At 48.0% G+C, this 13,754-nt stretch overlaps 1 protein-coding gene across 1 annotated transcript in view; it reads left to right on the top strand.

Moving 5' to 3' along the window:
- ABCC3 (ATP binding cassette subfamily C member 3) overlaps positions 1–13,754 on the top strand; it is an 804,906-nt gene that overhangs the window by 594,086 nt on the left and 197,066 nt on the right. Inside the window, exons 21-22 of the mRNA XM_069654461.1 lie at positions 1,360–1,510; positions 10,290–10,497. Coding sequence (XP_069510562.1) covers positions 1,360–1,510; positions 10,290–10,497 — 359 coding nt within the window. The remainder of the gene's footprint in view (positions 1–1,359; positions 1,511–10,289; positions 10,498–13,754) is intronic.

The raw sequence follows: 13,754 nt of genomic DNA, 5'->3' as shown, positions 1-13,754 counted from the left end.
GAACATAGGTTCACCCACCTAAAGCGCATATGGGCAGAGAAAAGTTTAAAATGTATCGGAACAAATTGTTTGGTAGACTATTACCAGTCATCTCACTTCTGGTCTTCCATCTTGGGTTCCAGTCTGAATTCAATTGCACAGGTAGAGGGTCTAGTAATAATGGTTGGCCCTAATCACAGTAGTTTGTTTCATGTGGTCAGGCACATTGTTTTTTGTTCTTTTTTGTTCTTTTTCTCTTAGGGTCATCATAGTGAATGCTTTTATTTCTTTAAAAGTGGTTATGTTGTGATGAGATGTACTATAGAGGACCTGATTTCGGTGGGCAAAACTTTAATGAGAAGTAAATGCAGTGGCTAGAGTGCTCTCCGTTCAAGACTTCATGACCCCATGTTACGAGGCCACGGCTCTCCACATTGACTAATATGATTAAAGCCACTTTTCCGTACTCCGCCACACTGGCTAATTTTATTGAAACCACTTTGCCTACTCTCCGCACTGGGTAATCTGATTGAAGCCACTTTGCTTCCTCCCCACGCTGGCTAATCTGATTGAAGCCACTTTGCCTGGTCAGTGTGGTCATCCCTGGAATCAGCCCCTCCTTCCTCGCTGAGAAAGTTCACCAGTATCAACCTGCACAGCCACTCACTTCAGGTGCCAAAAGACAACCAAGTGACAATTGATGGAAGATCATTTTCACATCAAGCCGCAAGTCATGAAACGAAACTAATATATAGCGTCGCTGACCAGCCAATATTGTCCAATTCCTTGGAGCAATCAAAGCATGGCCTTTTCATCAGTGAGTTGTGTTTTCCTCTTTGTGATATAAGGGATTCAGCGCTTAGGTGCCCAACCTGAAAAAGCTTAAGGAACAGTGAAGTTGTGGGAGGAGTTAGTATGAGGGTCAGGAAAGAATGTTGCTGAAATCTATGAAAATCCCTCCGAAGCTGAGGTTGATCCCCTGTTTTCCTTTCTTTTGGGTGTGGGTTTCAGGATGTCAACCTGCGCTCTCTTGTTTGGATGCAGTTAGACTTTGCCAGACATTAAACCACTCTCTGCTAGAGTTTTTGTACATCATTAGTATTTGGAGGGTACCTTCTGATGTTTTGTTGGCTACTGTACCCTATAACTTATCATGTTTGCATGTGTACTTGTGTCGTTTCTTGCTGTACTTTCACAAGCGTGCTCCATGTACTGAGCACCCCAGTGTGCTCTGTGCTCTTCAATTTTTGATCCTCAATGTTTACAAATCTTTACAACAGTTTAGATAAAGCTATTTTGTCTATACTCAGATATGTACTTTTTATAGAAAAGGGGGTGGGGCTAAAAAAGCATCTTTGTAATACGAATACTTTATTTTAGGCAAATCAGCATCATATCTGCTGAGGGGGAGAACCCCCGTGTGATGTCGACAAGGAGAAGAGTCTGTGAAAAAAAGCCGCCTGAAGTTCTAGCCATGAAGAAAGTGCCCAACGAAAAGCTTATCCAGGCAGAGACCTCTGAAACTGGACGGGTTAGTACTTTCCCATGCATAAACCTGGATCAGCAATGTACTATATCCAGCAGACTTGGAAGAGTCAGGACACTGCAAGACACTAAATTGCAGTCTCCTATGGGCTTTTACCCTTGCCCTACACTATCAGAGTTGTGTCGCCAACTTGGGCCCTCGTAAAGAGGTGGGTGGTAAGGTAAAACTGGGCAATATTTTAAATACTACCCAATTTTACCATCAGCCGGATTATAACCCATGCTTTATTCACCTCCTCTGGTGTTCCTTTTATTGTAAATAAAAAGCTATTACACAGAACTTACATTTTTAATTAACATATGAATAAATGGATGTAGAAATAAGGAATTAGTAGTTTACTGCTGTTCTCCAGCATGACGTCTGGCATGGATTCACATGCTCATGAATATTCCCTGTCGTCAGGCTGGGAATCCTCAGTAAAAAAAGAAAGCAGTTTGAAAGCTGCCTTTCTCCCATTAACCAATCACTGAAATCTTTGTCCTACCGCACCCATTCAATGACATCCGTCTCTATAAGCACCACCCTCGGTGGCCATCTTCCAATTGTAAGTGCACACTTCAGTGCTGGGAGTCCTCTCGAGTTGCTCTTCCAGCGATTTTTGCCTATTTGGAAGTTTTTCCTATGGATAAATTGTCTGAATATTGTCGAAACCTCTCTTGTTCGCTGATCCATTGGTCACTGCCAGCAGCAGGGTTCCATTGCCGGTCAAAATCGAGCACTGCCTCGCCATGTCGGAAGAAGGCAAGAGGAGTCTGTTCAAGCTCTGCACCAGATGTGGCTTGAGGAACATCTACGTTGAAGACCGGCACCCAAGGTGTCTTTATTGTATGCATCCTGACCAAAACAAGGACGGGTACGAGATCTGCTGAGTTTTTCCCTCCAAGACAAAGCAGGACCGTTATTGCAGGTTGGTGGTATGCTGAAGGAAGAAAGGATGACAGGCGCGGCCTCTGGGTGTACACGGCCCGAACAGCCTTTGGAGCGATCTCCCTTTGGGAAGAGGTCGAGATCTGCGAAGGATGTCCCTTAGCAGGAGGCCCATAGAAAGAATAAGCACCACGCTGCTGATCCAACACAGGATGCCGTAACGGCGGGTCCATGTTCAGAGCATGCATGCTCCCCTTCCCTTTCCCTGTCTACGGTAAGCCTGCTGGTGGGTGGTGGTCATCAGAAAGACTGACCCCCCTCATTCAAGCATGGCCCTTCTTCAAAGGAGAGACCAAGGAAAGACGCTCGCAAAGGGGTGCTCCCAGGTCCTCGTCAACACCTACATCCAAGTCAACGCCAGTTGCAACACCATCAGCATCTCACAAGCAGAGGGCCCCTGTCGGCAAACAACTGTCTATCATGGCCGTGTCCACAACCAGGACCTTCTCGACTGATGCTCCATCGATGATCGTTGCTACAGCTCTGTCGACAAGCCCGTTGGTGAGCCCTGTTGATGATCCCATCTGCGATGCTATCAACTGCTATCCCATCGATGACCATGGCAACATATTCGATGAAATCAGCTCAGAGAGTTACACTGCCTCTCTGGCCCATGGCTACTACCGCCCTGTCCACGACTATGACCGCCTAAAACACAACTACCCATTCTGTGAAGGGCCCAGTTGTTTCTTCTGTCCCAAAGGAAGCAGGAAGGAAGGTGTGACCACATCTCTGAGGTCAGGAGGAAGGTCTACTGGCTCCCCGTCAAGGAGAGAATTACATTCAAAACACTCACCCTGGCGCACAAGTGCCTGCACGGTCGGGCTCCACCTTACCTAGCTCAAAGGATCAGTCTGCACACTGCCATTAGGCCCACCAGAGCGGCCTATACCAACAGAATCCTTGTACCCTCGACCCGCAGAGTAAAAGCGGGCAGTACAAGCTTCCCTTACATGGCAGCCACACTGTGGAACTCCCTTCCCCCTTCCATCAGGGGGATTGACTCCCATGCAACTTTCAGGAAGGCCATTAAAATTAGACTCTTTGGGGGTCATTACGACCCCAGCGTTAGGGGGTTAACGGCGCCGTAAAATGCTGCGGCACCGTTAACCCCTTAACGCCTTACTACGAGGTCCCTTTGCGGCTCCCGACCTTAACGACTGGTCTGGACCAGCCGTTAAAGTAGGGACCCGCAAAGGGACCTTGATGGCAATTACAGTACCTCAATTTGCGGTACTATAATTGCCGCCTTCCCAATTCCCATTGAGCCCTATGGGGCAAAAATGGGAATGGGGAAGGGCCATGGAGAAAGGGGGAATTACCGCCCCACCAACTTTGGAATGGGGTGGTAATTCCCCCTTTCTCCATGGCGGACTTCGCCATGGACCATGGTGCTAATAGCACCATGGTTTAGCGCCGGAGTCCTAATGAGGGCCTTTGTCTCACAACCCATGTTATATATACTGTAACTTGATTTTGACAATGTACTGCTTTTTTGCCTAACTGTGTTGAAACTGTCATGAAAATGTCCATTGTTAACCGTAACTAGTTCTGTCTTTAAGTCTCTGCTGGGGCCGCATTCTTGTAACCCTGAATCAAGCCTCTCTAAGCCGTCTCATAGCGCCCCAATGCCCAAGGGCTGCAGTGCGCTTTATAAGTGCAAAAAATAAATTAAATAAACAAATAAAGGACCTATTGCCACCAATGGATTTTTTCCCCAGACCTATAGTGGGTCTAAGGGAAGTAGCAAGGGATACTGTTAGAGCAATCTAGACAAGTCCTGACGTGGAGTCCTTGCAAGAAAGCTGCTGCTCAGACCAGGTAGGACACAACCCAATGGGTGAAGGGTGGAACAGGACTGGCCATAGATCCCAGCAACACGCACTCAACCTCCATTAGTGCCATTCCCAGTTGCTAGTATCCTAACTACATTGCACACTTTGGTGTGAGAGATACAATAGCTCCCACCCCCGGTGGCTCTGGTGGTGAGCACCCTCAGGCACAGCCCACCATGACCATGGCACAGACCCCGGCCATGGGTCCAAAACGTCTTCCAACATCAAGGTAGCCAACACTACCCTCCACTCCAATGGTGGAGCCACTACAGATGGACACTGGAACGGACATTGATACAGGCACTACAGAGACCGATGAGTTTGATGACTTTGTACCACCGGATGGGGCACTTCTGTGCGCCGACGATCCCCCCCCCAGGGCATCACCACCAGATGAGGTGGGTTCCTTCCATTCCATACTCATAAGGGCTTCTACCCTCTATAACCTAGTCCCTGAGGAAAAGAAAAAGTAGCAATTCCTTTTACCAAAAACGTGCATCATCCAGGAAGAACGTAACATCCATTCCTTTGCTGGACGACGTTTGGGAAGAAGGCCTAGCTCTCATGAAGACCCCAAGCTCTACACCAGCCAAGAGGCACTGGCTTAAGAAAAAGTATAGAGTGCCTGACTCAACCGCTAGATGCATCAGATCACAGCCAACCCCATACTCTGTGGTTTCTGCCGCCACCAGAAAGCGGTCAGCAAACCCATCCTCCTCATCCATGGCTCCCCGTGACCAGGAGGGGATGAAGCGGGATACGATGGGCAAGCATCTCATCTATACCGCTGCTTCAACGGTGAAGGCTGCCAATGCCTGGACCATTATGACAGGGAGTTGTGGTTCAAGCTGAGCCCGATCCTGGTTTTCTTGCCTGATGACAAAAAGACTGAGGCTTTAGCCCTATTTCAGGAAGGCGAGGTAGCTTCAGACCATGCCATCATGGTGGCATTGGATGTCGCAGACACTGGTTTTTGCCAAATGGGAAACGGAGTGGCACTCAGGCACTCAGAGACCAAAGTTGGCTGAAGGCCACACATTTCAGACCAGACGTCAAATCCAAGGTGGTGGATATGCCCTTTGATGGGGATAACCTCTATGGCAAGGTGGTTGATGAAACTCTGCAAGCTATAAAGATGGACAGTGAAACAGCTAAATCACTGGGGCCCTTTCAACATTGATGGTCTTTGCCCTTTCTTCCCTCTAGAGGGAAGTTCGGCAGGTTCTCTATGGGCTATGCATCTACCTCGTACCATCAACCCTCCCACTCCACATCCCAGGAGACATACAGGGGCCGGTCACAGGCCATCGGAGGAAGGGCACAGCATCAGCACTGTCCACAAGCCAGGACGCAAACCACCAAGCAAGCCTGACCCTGCCAAGGGCCCATACCCCCACTTTCGCACCCCAGTGGGGGGCTGTCTGATGCAGTTTGGCAACGAGTGGAAGAACATCGTCATCAACGAGTGGGTGCTGGACATACTTCATCAAGGGCACACCCTGGAATTCGAACACAAGTGCCCTTGCATTCCTCCGTGGAAAAGAAGGAACTACACATGGCTCAGCTGCTAAAAGAGGTGCAGGCAATGTTAAGAAAAGGGGCAACAGAACCCGTCCCACTGCGCCTTCTGGGATCCGGAGTATACTCCAGATACTTTCTGTTCTGGAAGAATTAGGAGGGGGGTGTCCGATTCTAGGTTTGCAATGCCTCAACAAGTACCTAAAATTACAGAAGTTCAGTATGTTCATGTTTCAGCAAGTACTCTGTCCGCTGGAAGATGGGCATTTCCTAACGACATTGGACCTTGAGGATGCCTACTTCCACATTCCCATGCATCCAAAGCATTGTAAGGTCTTGCACTCTGTAGTCCTGGGGCATAACTATCAGCTTAGGCCTCTTCCCTTTGGCCTAAAATCTGCACCAAGGGTATTTACAAAGTGCCTGACCCAGGTGGCAGCGCACCTGCACCTCAATGGCATACATATCTATACGTACCAGGATGACTGGCTCATCCAGTTCACCTCCCAGGCCCTGGCAGTGCAACATACCAGGGAGACCATACACCTTCTGATGGAGCTCGGATTCTCCATCAACTATCCGAAGTTCTGCGTGGTGCCATCGCAGAATGCTCTGTTTCTGGGTGCCCGCTTCAACACAGTGGCATCTCTTGCATTTCCCTCGGAAGAGAGTGGCATCTCTTTTGGGAAGGTACTGTGTCTATCTATTGCTCAATCCATGCTGGTTCATGCCATCAAGTCGCTGCTGGGTATGATGTTCTCCTGCATTCACCTAATTCCATTATGCAGGCTACAGATTAGACCTCTGCAGGAGTTTCTGGACGCCAGGTAACTCCAGGTTAGGGGCAAGTGGACAGACAGAATTGCCCTCAGCCAAGTCTTCAGTGGTGGGGTGTACAGAAGCACCTTACGCAGGGAGCCCCATTGTAGGTTCCTTCGTTCCAGGTTACGATCACCATGGATGCCTCTCTGGACAGATGGGGGGCTCACAGAGGACAGTCCCATTCCAAAGGCCTCTGGATTCTGGAGGAGCAGGCTCTGCACATCAATGTTGTGGAGCTGCAGGCTGTGTTTTGGGCCATCAAGTCTTTCTTCCCTCTTCTTCGAGGGTGGGTAGTGAGGATCTTTACAGAAATCACCACCACTATATTTTACACCCGGAAACATGGTGTGAACTGCTCCCCCTTCTCTTTCCCTGGAGGTGCAGGCCCTGTAGCACAGGGCCATTCTTCAGAGCATATTTCATCTGACAGGCATCAACAACACCATTGCAGACTCCCTCAACAAGGAGCTGCGGCCCTGCCACGGATGGAAGCTCCAGCAGGCTCAGAGGTCCCGTCTCTTCGGCATGTGGGGCCGCCCCAGATTAACATCTTTGCATAGCAGCAAACTCGAAGTGCCAGGAATTTGCAGCAGGTTTCCCCAGCCAGCGAGCCTGCGAGATGCTTTCTCGTTCACATTTGAGGGCCTCTTCCTGTACGCTTTTTCTCAATCCCGCTACTGCTACATGTGATCATCACACTCAAACAATGTTGCGGCAAGATGATACTCTTAGCTCTGGCTTGGCCTCACCAGATCTGGTACCCGGAGCTGCTCTGCATGGCAGTAGCGCCAGCCATCTGTCTGCTTCCTCTTCCGGACCTCCTTTCCATGGAAGACGGAACAATACTGTAAGACGACCCAGCATCGCTGAACCTCACGGCTTGGCTCTGGCAGCCCCAGAGTTTGGCATTTGCATGTGGAAGGTCCTGAGCAAGGCAAGCGCATCCTCTACACTATTGTAATATGGCCACAAATGGTGCAGGATACAAAGGATTACACATCTGCAAATCACAACCTCACATCTCCTGCTGTATCTGTTGTCTTTAGCTAAGTCCGGATTGGCTCATGACTCAATTAAGGGGCATCTGGAATCCGTTTTCCCGGTACACACTGTCACCAGGCAGACCCTCGCTGTGGTCTCACAGGCTTGCCAAATAATTTCTGAAAGGCCTATTCAGGATGTTTCCATTGGTGAAGCATCCCGCCCCGGCTTGGGAGCTCAATGTTGTTCTTACTAGACCCATGGGGCCTCGATTCACACCATTGTATCAGGCTCCTCTGAAGTTTCTCTCATGGAGGATGGCTTTCCTAGTGAACATCACCTCGAGCAGGTGGGTCAGGGAGATTCAGGCTCTTTCCTGCGAGCACCAAACTTGTCCTTCCATGCTACGAGGGTGGTGCTAAGAAAGCACCCCACCTTTATGCAGAAGGCTCCTTCTGAATTCCATCTCAACAACCCTATGGTGCTACAAGTTGTCTTCCCGAATGCTTCTTCACCCACTGAAATGTCGCTGCATACACTAGACATAGCTCATTCCTTGAAGTTCTATGTGGCACGCACAACGGATTTTCAGAGGACATTTCAACTCTTTTTACATTTTGGACCTGTGAATCATGGGTAAGCCTGTCAAGGGCTTCCATATCCAGGTGGCTCTCTTGCTGCATCATGCACTGTCATTGTCAGGGCAGCAGACCTCCTCCAGGTCCGCTGGGAGCCCATTCCACCAGAGCCATCACAGCAAGGACAGAATTTCTCTCTGGGGTTCCTCAGCTGGACATTTTCAGGGCTGCTACATGGAGGTCTACTCACACCTTCATGAAATTCTACTGTGTCAAAAGGGATTCCAGGGAGGAGTCCAGAGCTGGTCAGGTGGTGCTATAACCTGTTTCTTTGAGGTGAGTCTGTTCCAGGGGTAAGTGGCTGTACTTCTGTTGAGCTTTGCCACCTCCCGTGGTTTTGTTATGTACTGATGTGTATTCTTATATTCATGAGCATGTGAATCCATGCCAGACCCCATGCTGGAGAAGGAACAAGATACTTACCTGTAACTGTTGTTCTCCAGCATGGGTCTGGCATGGATTCACATGTGAACCCTCCCTCCTTTTCCATTGTGGCTCTTCCGGGTTCATACTGTCACTTTACATGCTTTTCAAATCTGAAGATAGCCACCGGAGGTGGGGCTTATGGAGACGGTTGTCATTGGATGGGTGCAGTATGACCCAGACTTCAGCGATTGGTTAATGGGAGAAAGGCAGTTTTCAAGCTTCAAAGCAAGACTGCTTTTTTTTTTTTACCAAGCATTTTCACCTGACGACAGGGAATATTCATGAGCATGTGATCCATGCCAGACCCATGCTGGAGAACAACAGTTACATGTAAGTAACTTGTATGTATGGCTAGCAAGTGGGGTTGAACTAGCAGATGCATCCAAGTGTAAAGATGGCATGCAATTTGCAAAAGAATGTTATCATCCCCATCAACAAAGCAAACGGTGAGAGGGTACATTCAGAAAAAAAAAAGAAAAGCAAAGGAATCGTTTGCTGGCGACGGTTCTATGTTAAAACATCTCGGGAATGATAGCATAGACTGATAATGATGCTGTAAAAATAACACAATTTAAATTGAAAGTAATAAAAATAGCAAAGATAAGGACATTTTAAACGAAGGCATTTCACTTTTTTTCTATAAAAACATATTTCGGAACATGTACGTTTTTGTTTTAAAAATATGTTTTTTGTGTTCTCATTGATTTACCATCGCCAGGGTAACGCAACCATACCACCACCATCAACATCCATCACCCCATTATTTGCATTGACCTTTTCCCAGTGTTGAAGATATACCTTCAAAATAGGGGAGGAGACCCCCCTGACCCACCAAGGAACATGCAAGCTCCCCTCTGCCCCCCTCACGTGCTCGAAATCATATTGATGCCACCTAGGGGTTCCTTCCTTTTGTTGCAATGCAATTGAGTTATTTTTGCCATCTGCATTACTAGTTATTTTTAGTATAAGTTATTTCTACCTCTTCATTTTTAGGATTCTTGAAGTTTTTTTTACTGCGAACCGCTGACAGCTAATATACTGTTACAGTCAATATAGTACATCACTACTGGCTAATGTCGACGGCAACTATACTATTTTGCGTATCACATATAAGTGTTTTTAGAGTTCATGAAATTCTCACGATTCTTTTCAAAACAATTGTTTAATTGTGTTCCATAATATATTCTTAAAACTGTACAATAGGAATCCATTTTACATGCCTCTCACAATAAAAACTACACATGATTAATCATAAAAATGTACAAACAGGGCTCCCCTTCACCCCCCACCCCGTGTTAAAATATGGTTATCAAGAAGTCGTTGTGAGAAAGGAAGGCTTCACACTTGTTTTCTGCTTAATATGTAACTTGGAGATGTACTGAGACGAATTTGAGATGTGAATGTATAAAGCAGCTGCCTGACCTCTAGAAAGAAAACGCGGCAATACACACACCTGAATAGCAGCTCAGGTGATGTTAAAGACAGTGGGCTGCCTGCTTTCTTGTACATGGGATGGAAGCGTTTACCACCCCCAGAGTTCAAGTCGTCAGTTAAAATGCTGTCCTGTTGCATTGCACCTGCCCGTGTCTACAATCTCTGTGCTCTGTGTCTCCACAGGTGAAGATGACTGTCTTCTGGCAGTACATGAAGGCTGTCGGCCTCATCGTCTCGGGGTTTATTTGCTTACTGTTTTGCTGTCAGAATGCTGCTGCGATTGGAGCAAATGTGTGGCTCAGTGACTGGACGAACGAGGAAGTTATAAATGGCACCCAGCAGAACACTAGTATGCGCGTGGGCGTGTACGCCGCGCTGGGACTCCTGCAAGGTACGTTTCAAAAGTTATAAAACGATTTTACAGAACTAAAGGGCGGTCGGGTTTCCGTTTTGTAACAGTAATTTGGCATCCATCTGACTGCAGCAACGCTCATAGGTATACACAGGTAATTTTCATCAAAAGAGTACATTGCACGAAGCGGCCCACCCCCATTTGCATTTAAGTGCAAAAGCTCTGCGCCATGCAATTGCCCTCATTTCCATGAGAAACTGAAGAAATAAAAAAAAAGCCAAACCACCTTACTTTTCCGCTACCTTGGTGGAAAAGTGTAAATGCCTCCCACAAGTCACAATTGTGAGAGGCATGTACAATGGATTCCTATTTTATATGCATGCTTTTAACAGGTGCACATTTCAGGGGGATTCCATAGGAATCCACAGCAGAACCACCAGCATGAAAATGGATCCTGACTGTAAGGCATCCGCATTTGTCAGACGTAGCGAGAAATGTAGTTGGATATGGATTGTCGGCCCGCTCCCAATCTCTGTCTTACAAATGCACTAAAATGAGGTGCATGGAAAAAGTGGTGGTGAAGAATTTGATCACCACTTTTTCCAATCCATTTCTGAACAAAGATAACTCCTATGAATTTGGGGTGCAGGAGGGTTGGCACCTGGGTACATGCTACTATGGCAAATTGGCTTGCTCGAGTTAGCACCGACATCTACGATAAACCGTCAACCTCAACATGTTGGGCCAAATTAACAAAGATTTTACAAGTGTAAGTCACTTGGAAAAATGTGCATTTCCACACCTGCGAGTTACACACTGTTCACAAAGCAAATTAAATCTGATTAACAAAACAAGTTATGTTTGTAGAACCTATGTACATCTTGTGGGTAGTTACCCAAGCATGTGTAAAGTGCTAATGTGTTACTTGCTACTAGAGCTGTGTCAGTGGGCATTCCAGGAGATGTAGAGGTAAGAGGAGTGGTAATGAGGATTAAGAGGGGAGCAAGGCACATGTTGCTATACATCCACAAAGTCAGAGCGTACACTGGTAATCAAAAACATTGCTTTTCACACTTTTCTGTGGAACAACCTGACAGCATTGTGATCTCAGGTCAAGTGGTGTGTGATTTGTGGGCAAGTGTGCCAATTCATGTTTCTTTGTCTTCATGTGTTTTGGAAGTGAACGCAGTCATGGGGAAATTATTTGCAGTAATGGGGAAAAAAGGAATTCAGAGGTCAAATATTTTCAGACCCCGTATGTTCTTTGTGTATAATTTACCATTTCCCACTACGTGAATTTGCTTATGTAAGTTCTGACTTGCTACAGGAGGGAAATAGAAGTAGAACGGATGAAGGGGAAATCCATGCCTACATGTACACATGTTAAAGCCTTACATGGTGTTCTGGCATCAGCATCATTAGCACTACATTGAAAATAGCTCAAAAGTGTTTATTTAATCCTTTAACCTAGCCATTGTCATTTTAGTCCTTTTCGATCATCTGTCATGGTGGGATCACGTTTTTGCTGTTGTTACCATGTGAGCTCTAACTCATAACACACAAAGCCCCTTTCAGTGAATGGAATCAAGTTTGAGCTGGGTGACTATCCACTAGACGCCTCAATCCACATTATAAGGCTGGCCTACCCTACTTGCAAAGCCAGCAAAGATTTAATAGGTAAAGAGACGTGTGTGTGGGTGCGTGTGTGTATGTGCGTACGTGCGTGCGTGTGTGTGTGTGTGTGTGTGTGTATATATATATTTCTGAGGCTTGTGGAATCTGCTTAGATCACATGCTGTGCATAGGCCGACATCTAGTGGAAGCTGCGGAGTATTACAGTTTGTTTTTCGAAACTCGAAAATGGGCGTCGACACAGGCGTGCCAGTAATACTATCCCTAGTGTGACGTCCACTGTACCCAAGATCCCTCACGCGTCTAGGATCCTCAGATTGTTTTTTTCCGCCATACTGGTCGGAAGCATCTTGCGGAGTTCCCTGGCCTTAGCCATACTTTTGCTAATTATTTAAGTAAAATTATTTATTGACATCCTTCCCCACCCCAACGTCGACCCTCGACACTCGACGACGGCTGGAGAAGACATCGACCGTCGGCTGCTGCACGACGGATCTGGGCCTCGGAAGGCCGCTGGCCTCGGCCCGGGCCTAGTAGGCCGCTGGCCTCGGCCCTGCAAGTAGGGAGAGTGGGGGGTGGTACATACTCTTCACTCTTAGTATATAGGTACACCTTATATATTTCCTACACTTACCAGCCCGCTGCCTCAAAGTGCGTATGGAGGGTACCCCTTTCCAATTCTGCCCCAAGTGCAACCGCAAATACCCTTGGGTCGACAGGCACGCCACGTGCAATCTCTGCTTGCCGAGGGACCACCCCGAAGCGAACTGCAGAGCGTGTAGTAGGTTTAAGCCTAAGACACTTAAGGACCGTTCGACAAAGCGTTGGGCCCACCACGCCAGGCAGGCAGCCATGGCAGCGGAGGGCGCCTTCAGCGATGGCAGCGACGCCGTACTTTCGGACGGCGAGGGCATTACGGCGTCGAAAGACTGCCGAGCGCAGGTCCCCGACCTCGGAAGGTTGTCCGGCAGGGCGGCTATGGGGAAGACCCCCGGCGACGCAAGCGCTACACACCCTACACACACTAAGCACACTAAGTCCAACCGAACCTCGACGACGTCGACTTCTCGGAAAGAGGCACATATAGAACGGTCCGACTCGGTGTCCTCTGGGCGCTCCCGATCGAGATCGCCGCATGACGCAAGGCAATCATCCACTCTTGCCAAGAGTGCCTCGCTCCCTAGATTAACGGAAGCTCGATCGTCGGAGGACGAAGACGACTTCCACCCCCAGGCCGCGCTCCAAGAGACCGAGGCCGCAGTTAACACCAGCGAGGCCCCACGCTCAAAACAAGATACCTCTCCTGACCCTCGACGCCAGGCGTCGAAAGTCTCTGAGGCCTCCAAGGGGCAGGGAAAACATTTTTCCACGCACGGGGAGGGGGGGAAACAGCGGAAAGCACAGCCTTCCACTCCTGTAAGACCATCCTTCCACCCTAAGCAGACAGTCAAACATAAATCTACTGGGACATCAACATCCAGCAAGGCTACCCTAGAGAAGTCCTCTAAGTTGCCTACTAAAGCCATACCCTGTTCCAAAGAATGGTCCAGTGAAGACATAGACAGGGTCATGTCAAGGATGTCTTCCTTAGCTGATTTTTATGACAAGAACCCAGAACATTTCCTTTCGTATGACCCTCAAGGGGCCACACCCTCAGGCTCCTC

The sequence above is a fragment of the Ambystoma mexicanum genome, chromosome 3q, assembly GCF_040938575.1.
Source record: "Ambystoma mexicanum isolate Mex_15411 chromosome 3q, UKY_AmexF1_1, whole genome shotgun sequence".
Lineage (NCBI taxonomy): Eukaryota > Metazoa > Chordata > Amphibia > Caudata > Ambystomatidae > Ambystoma > Ambystoma mexicanum.
Note: the sequence above shows the minus strand (reverse complement) of the source record. Positions and strands in the feature narration are given on the sequence as shown.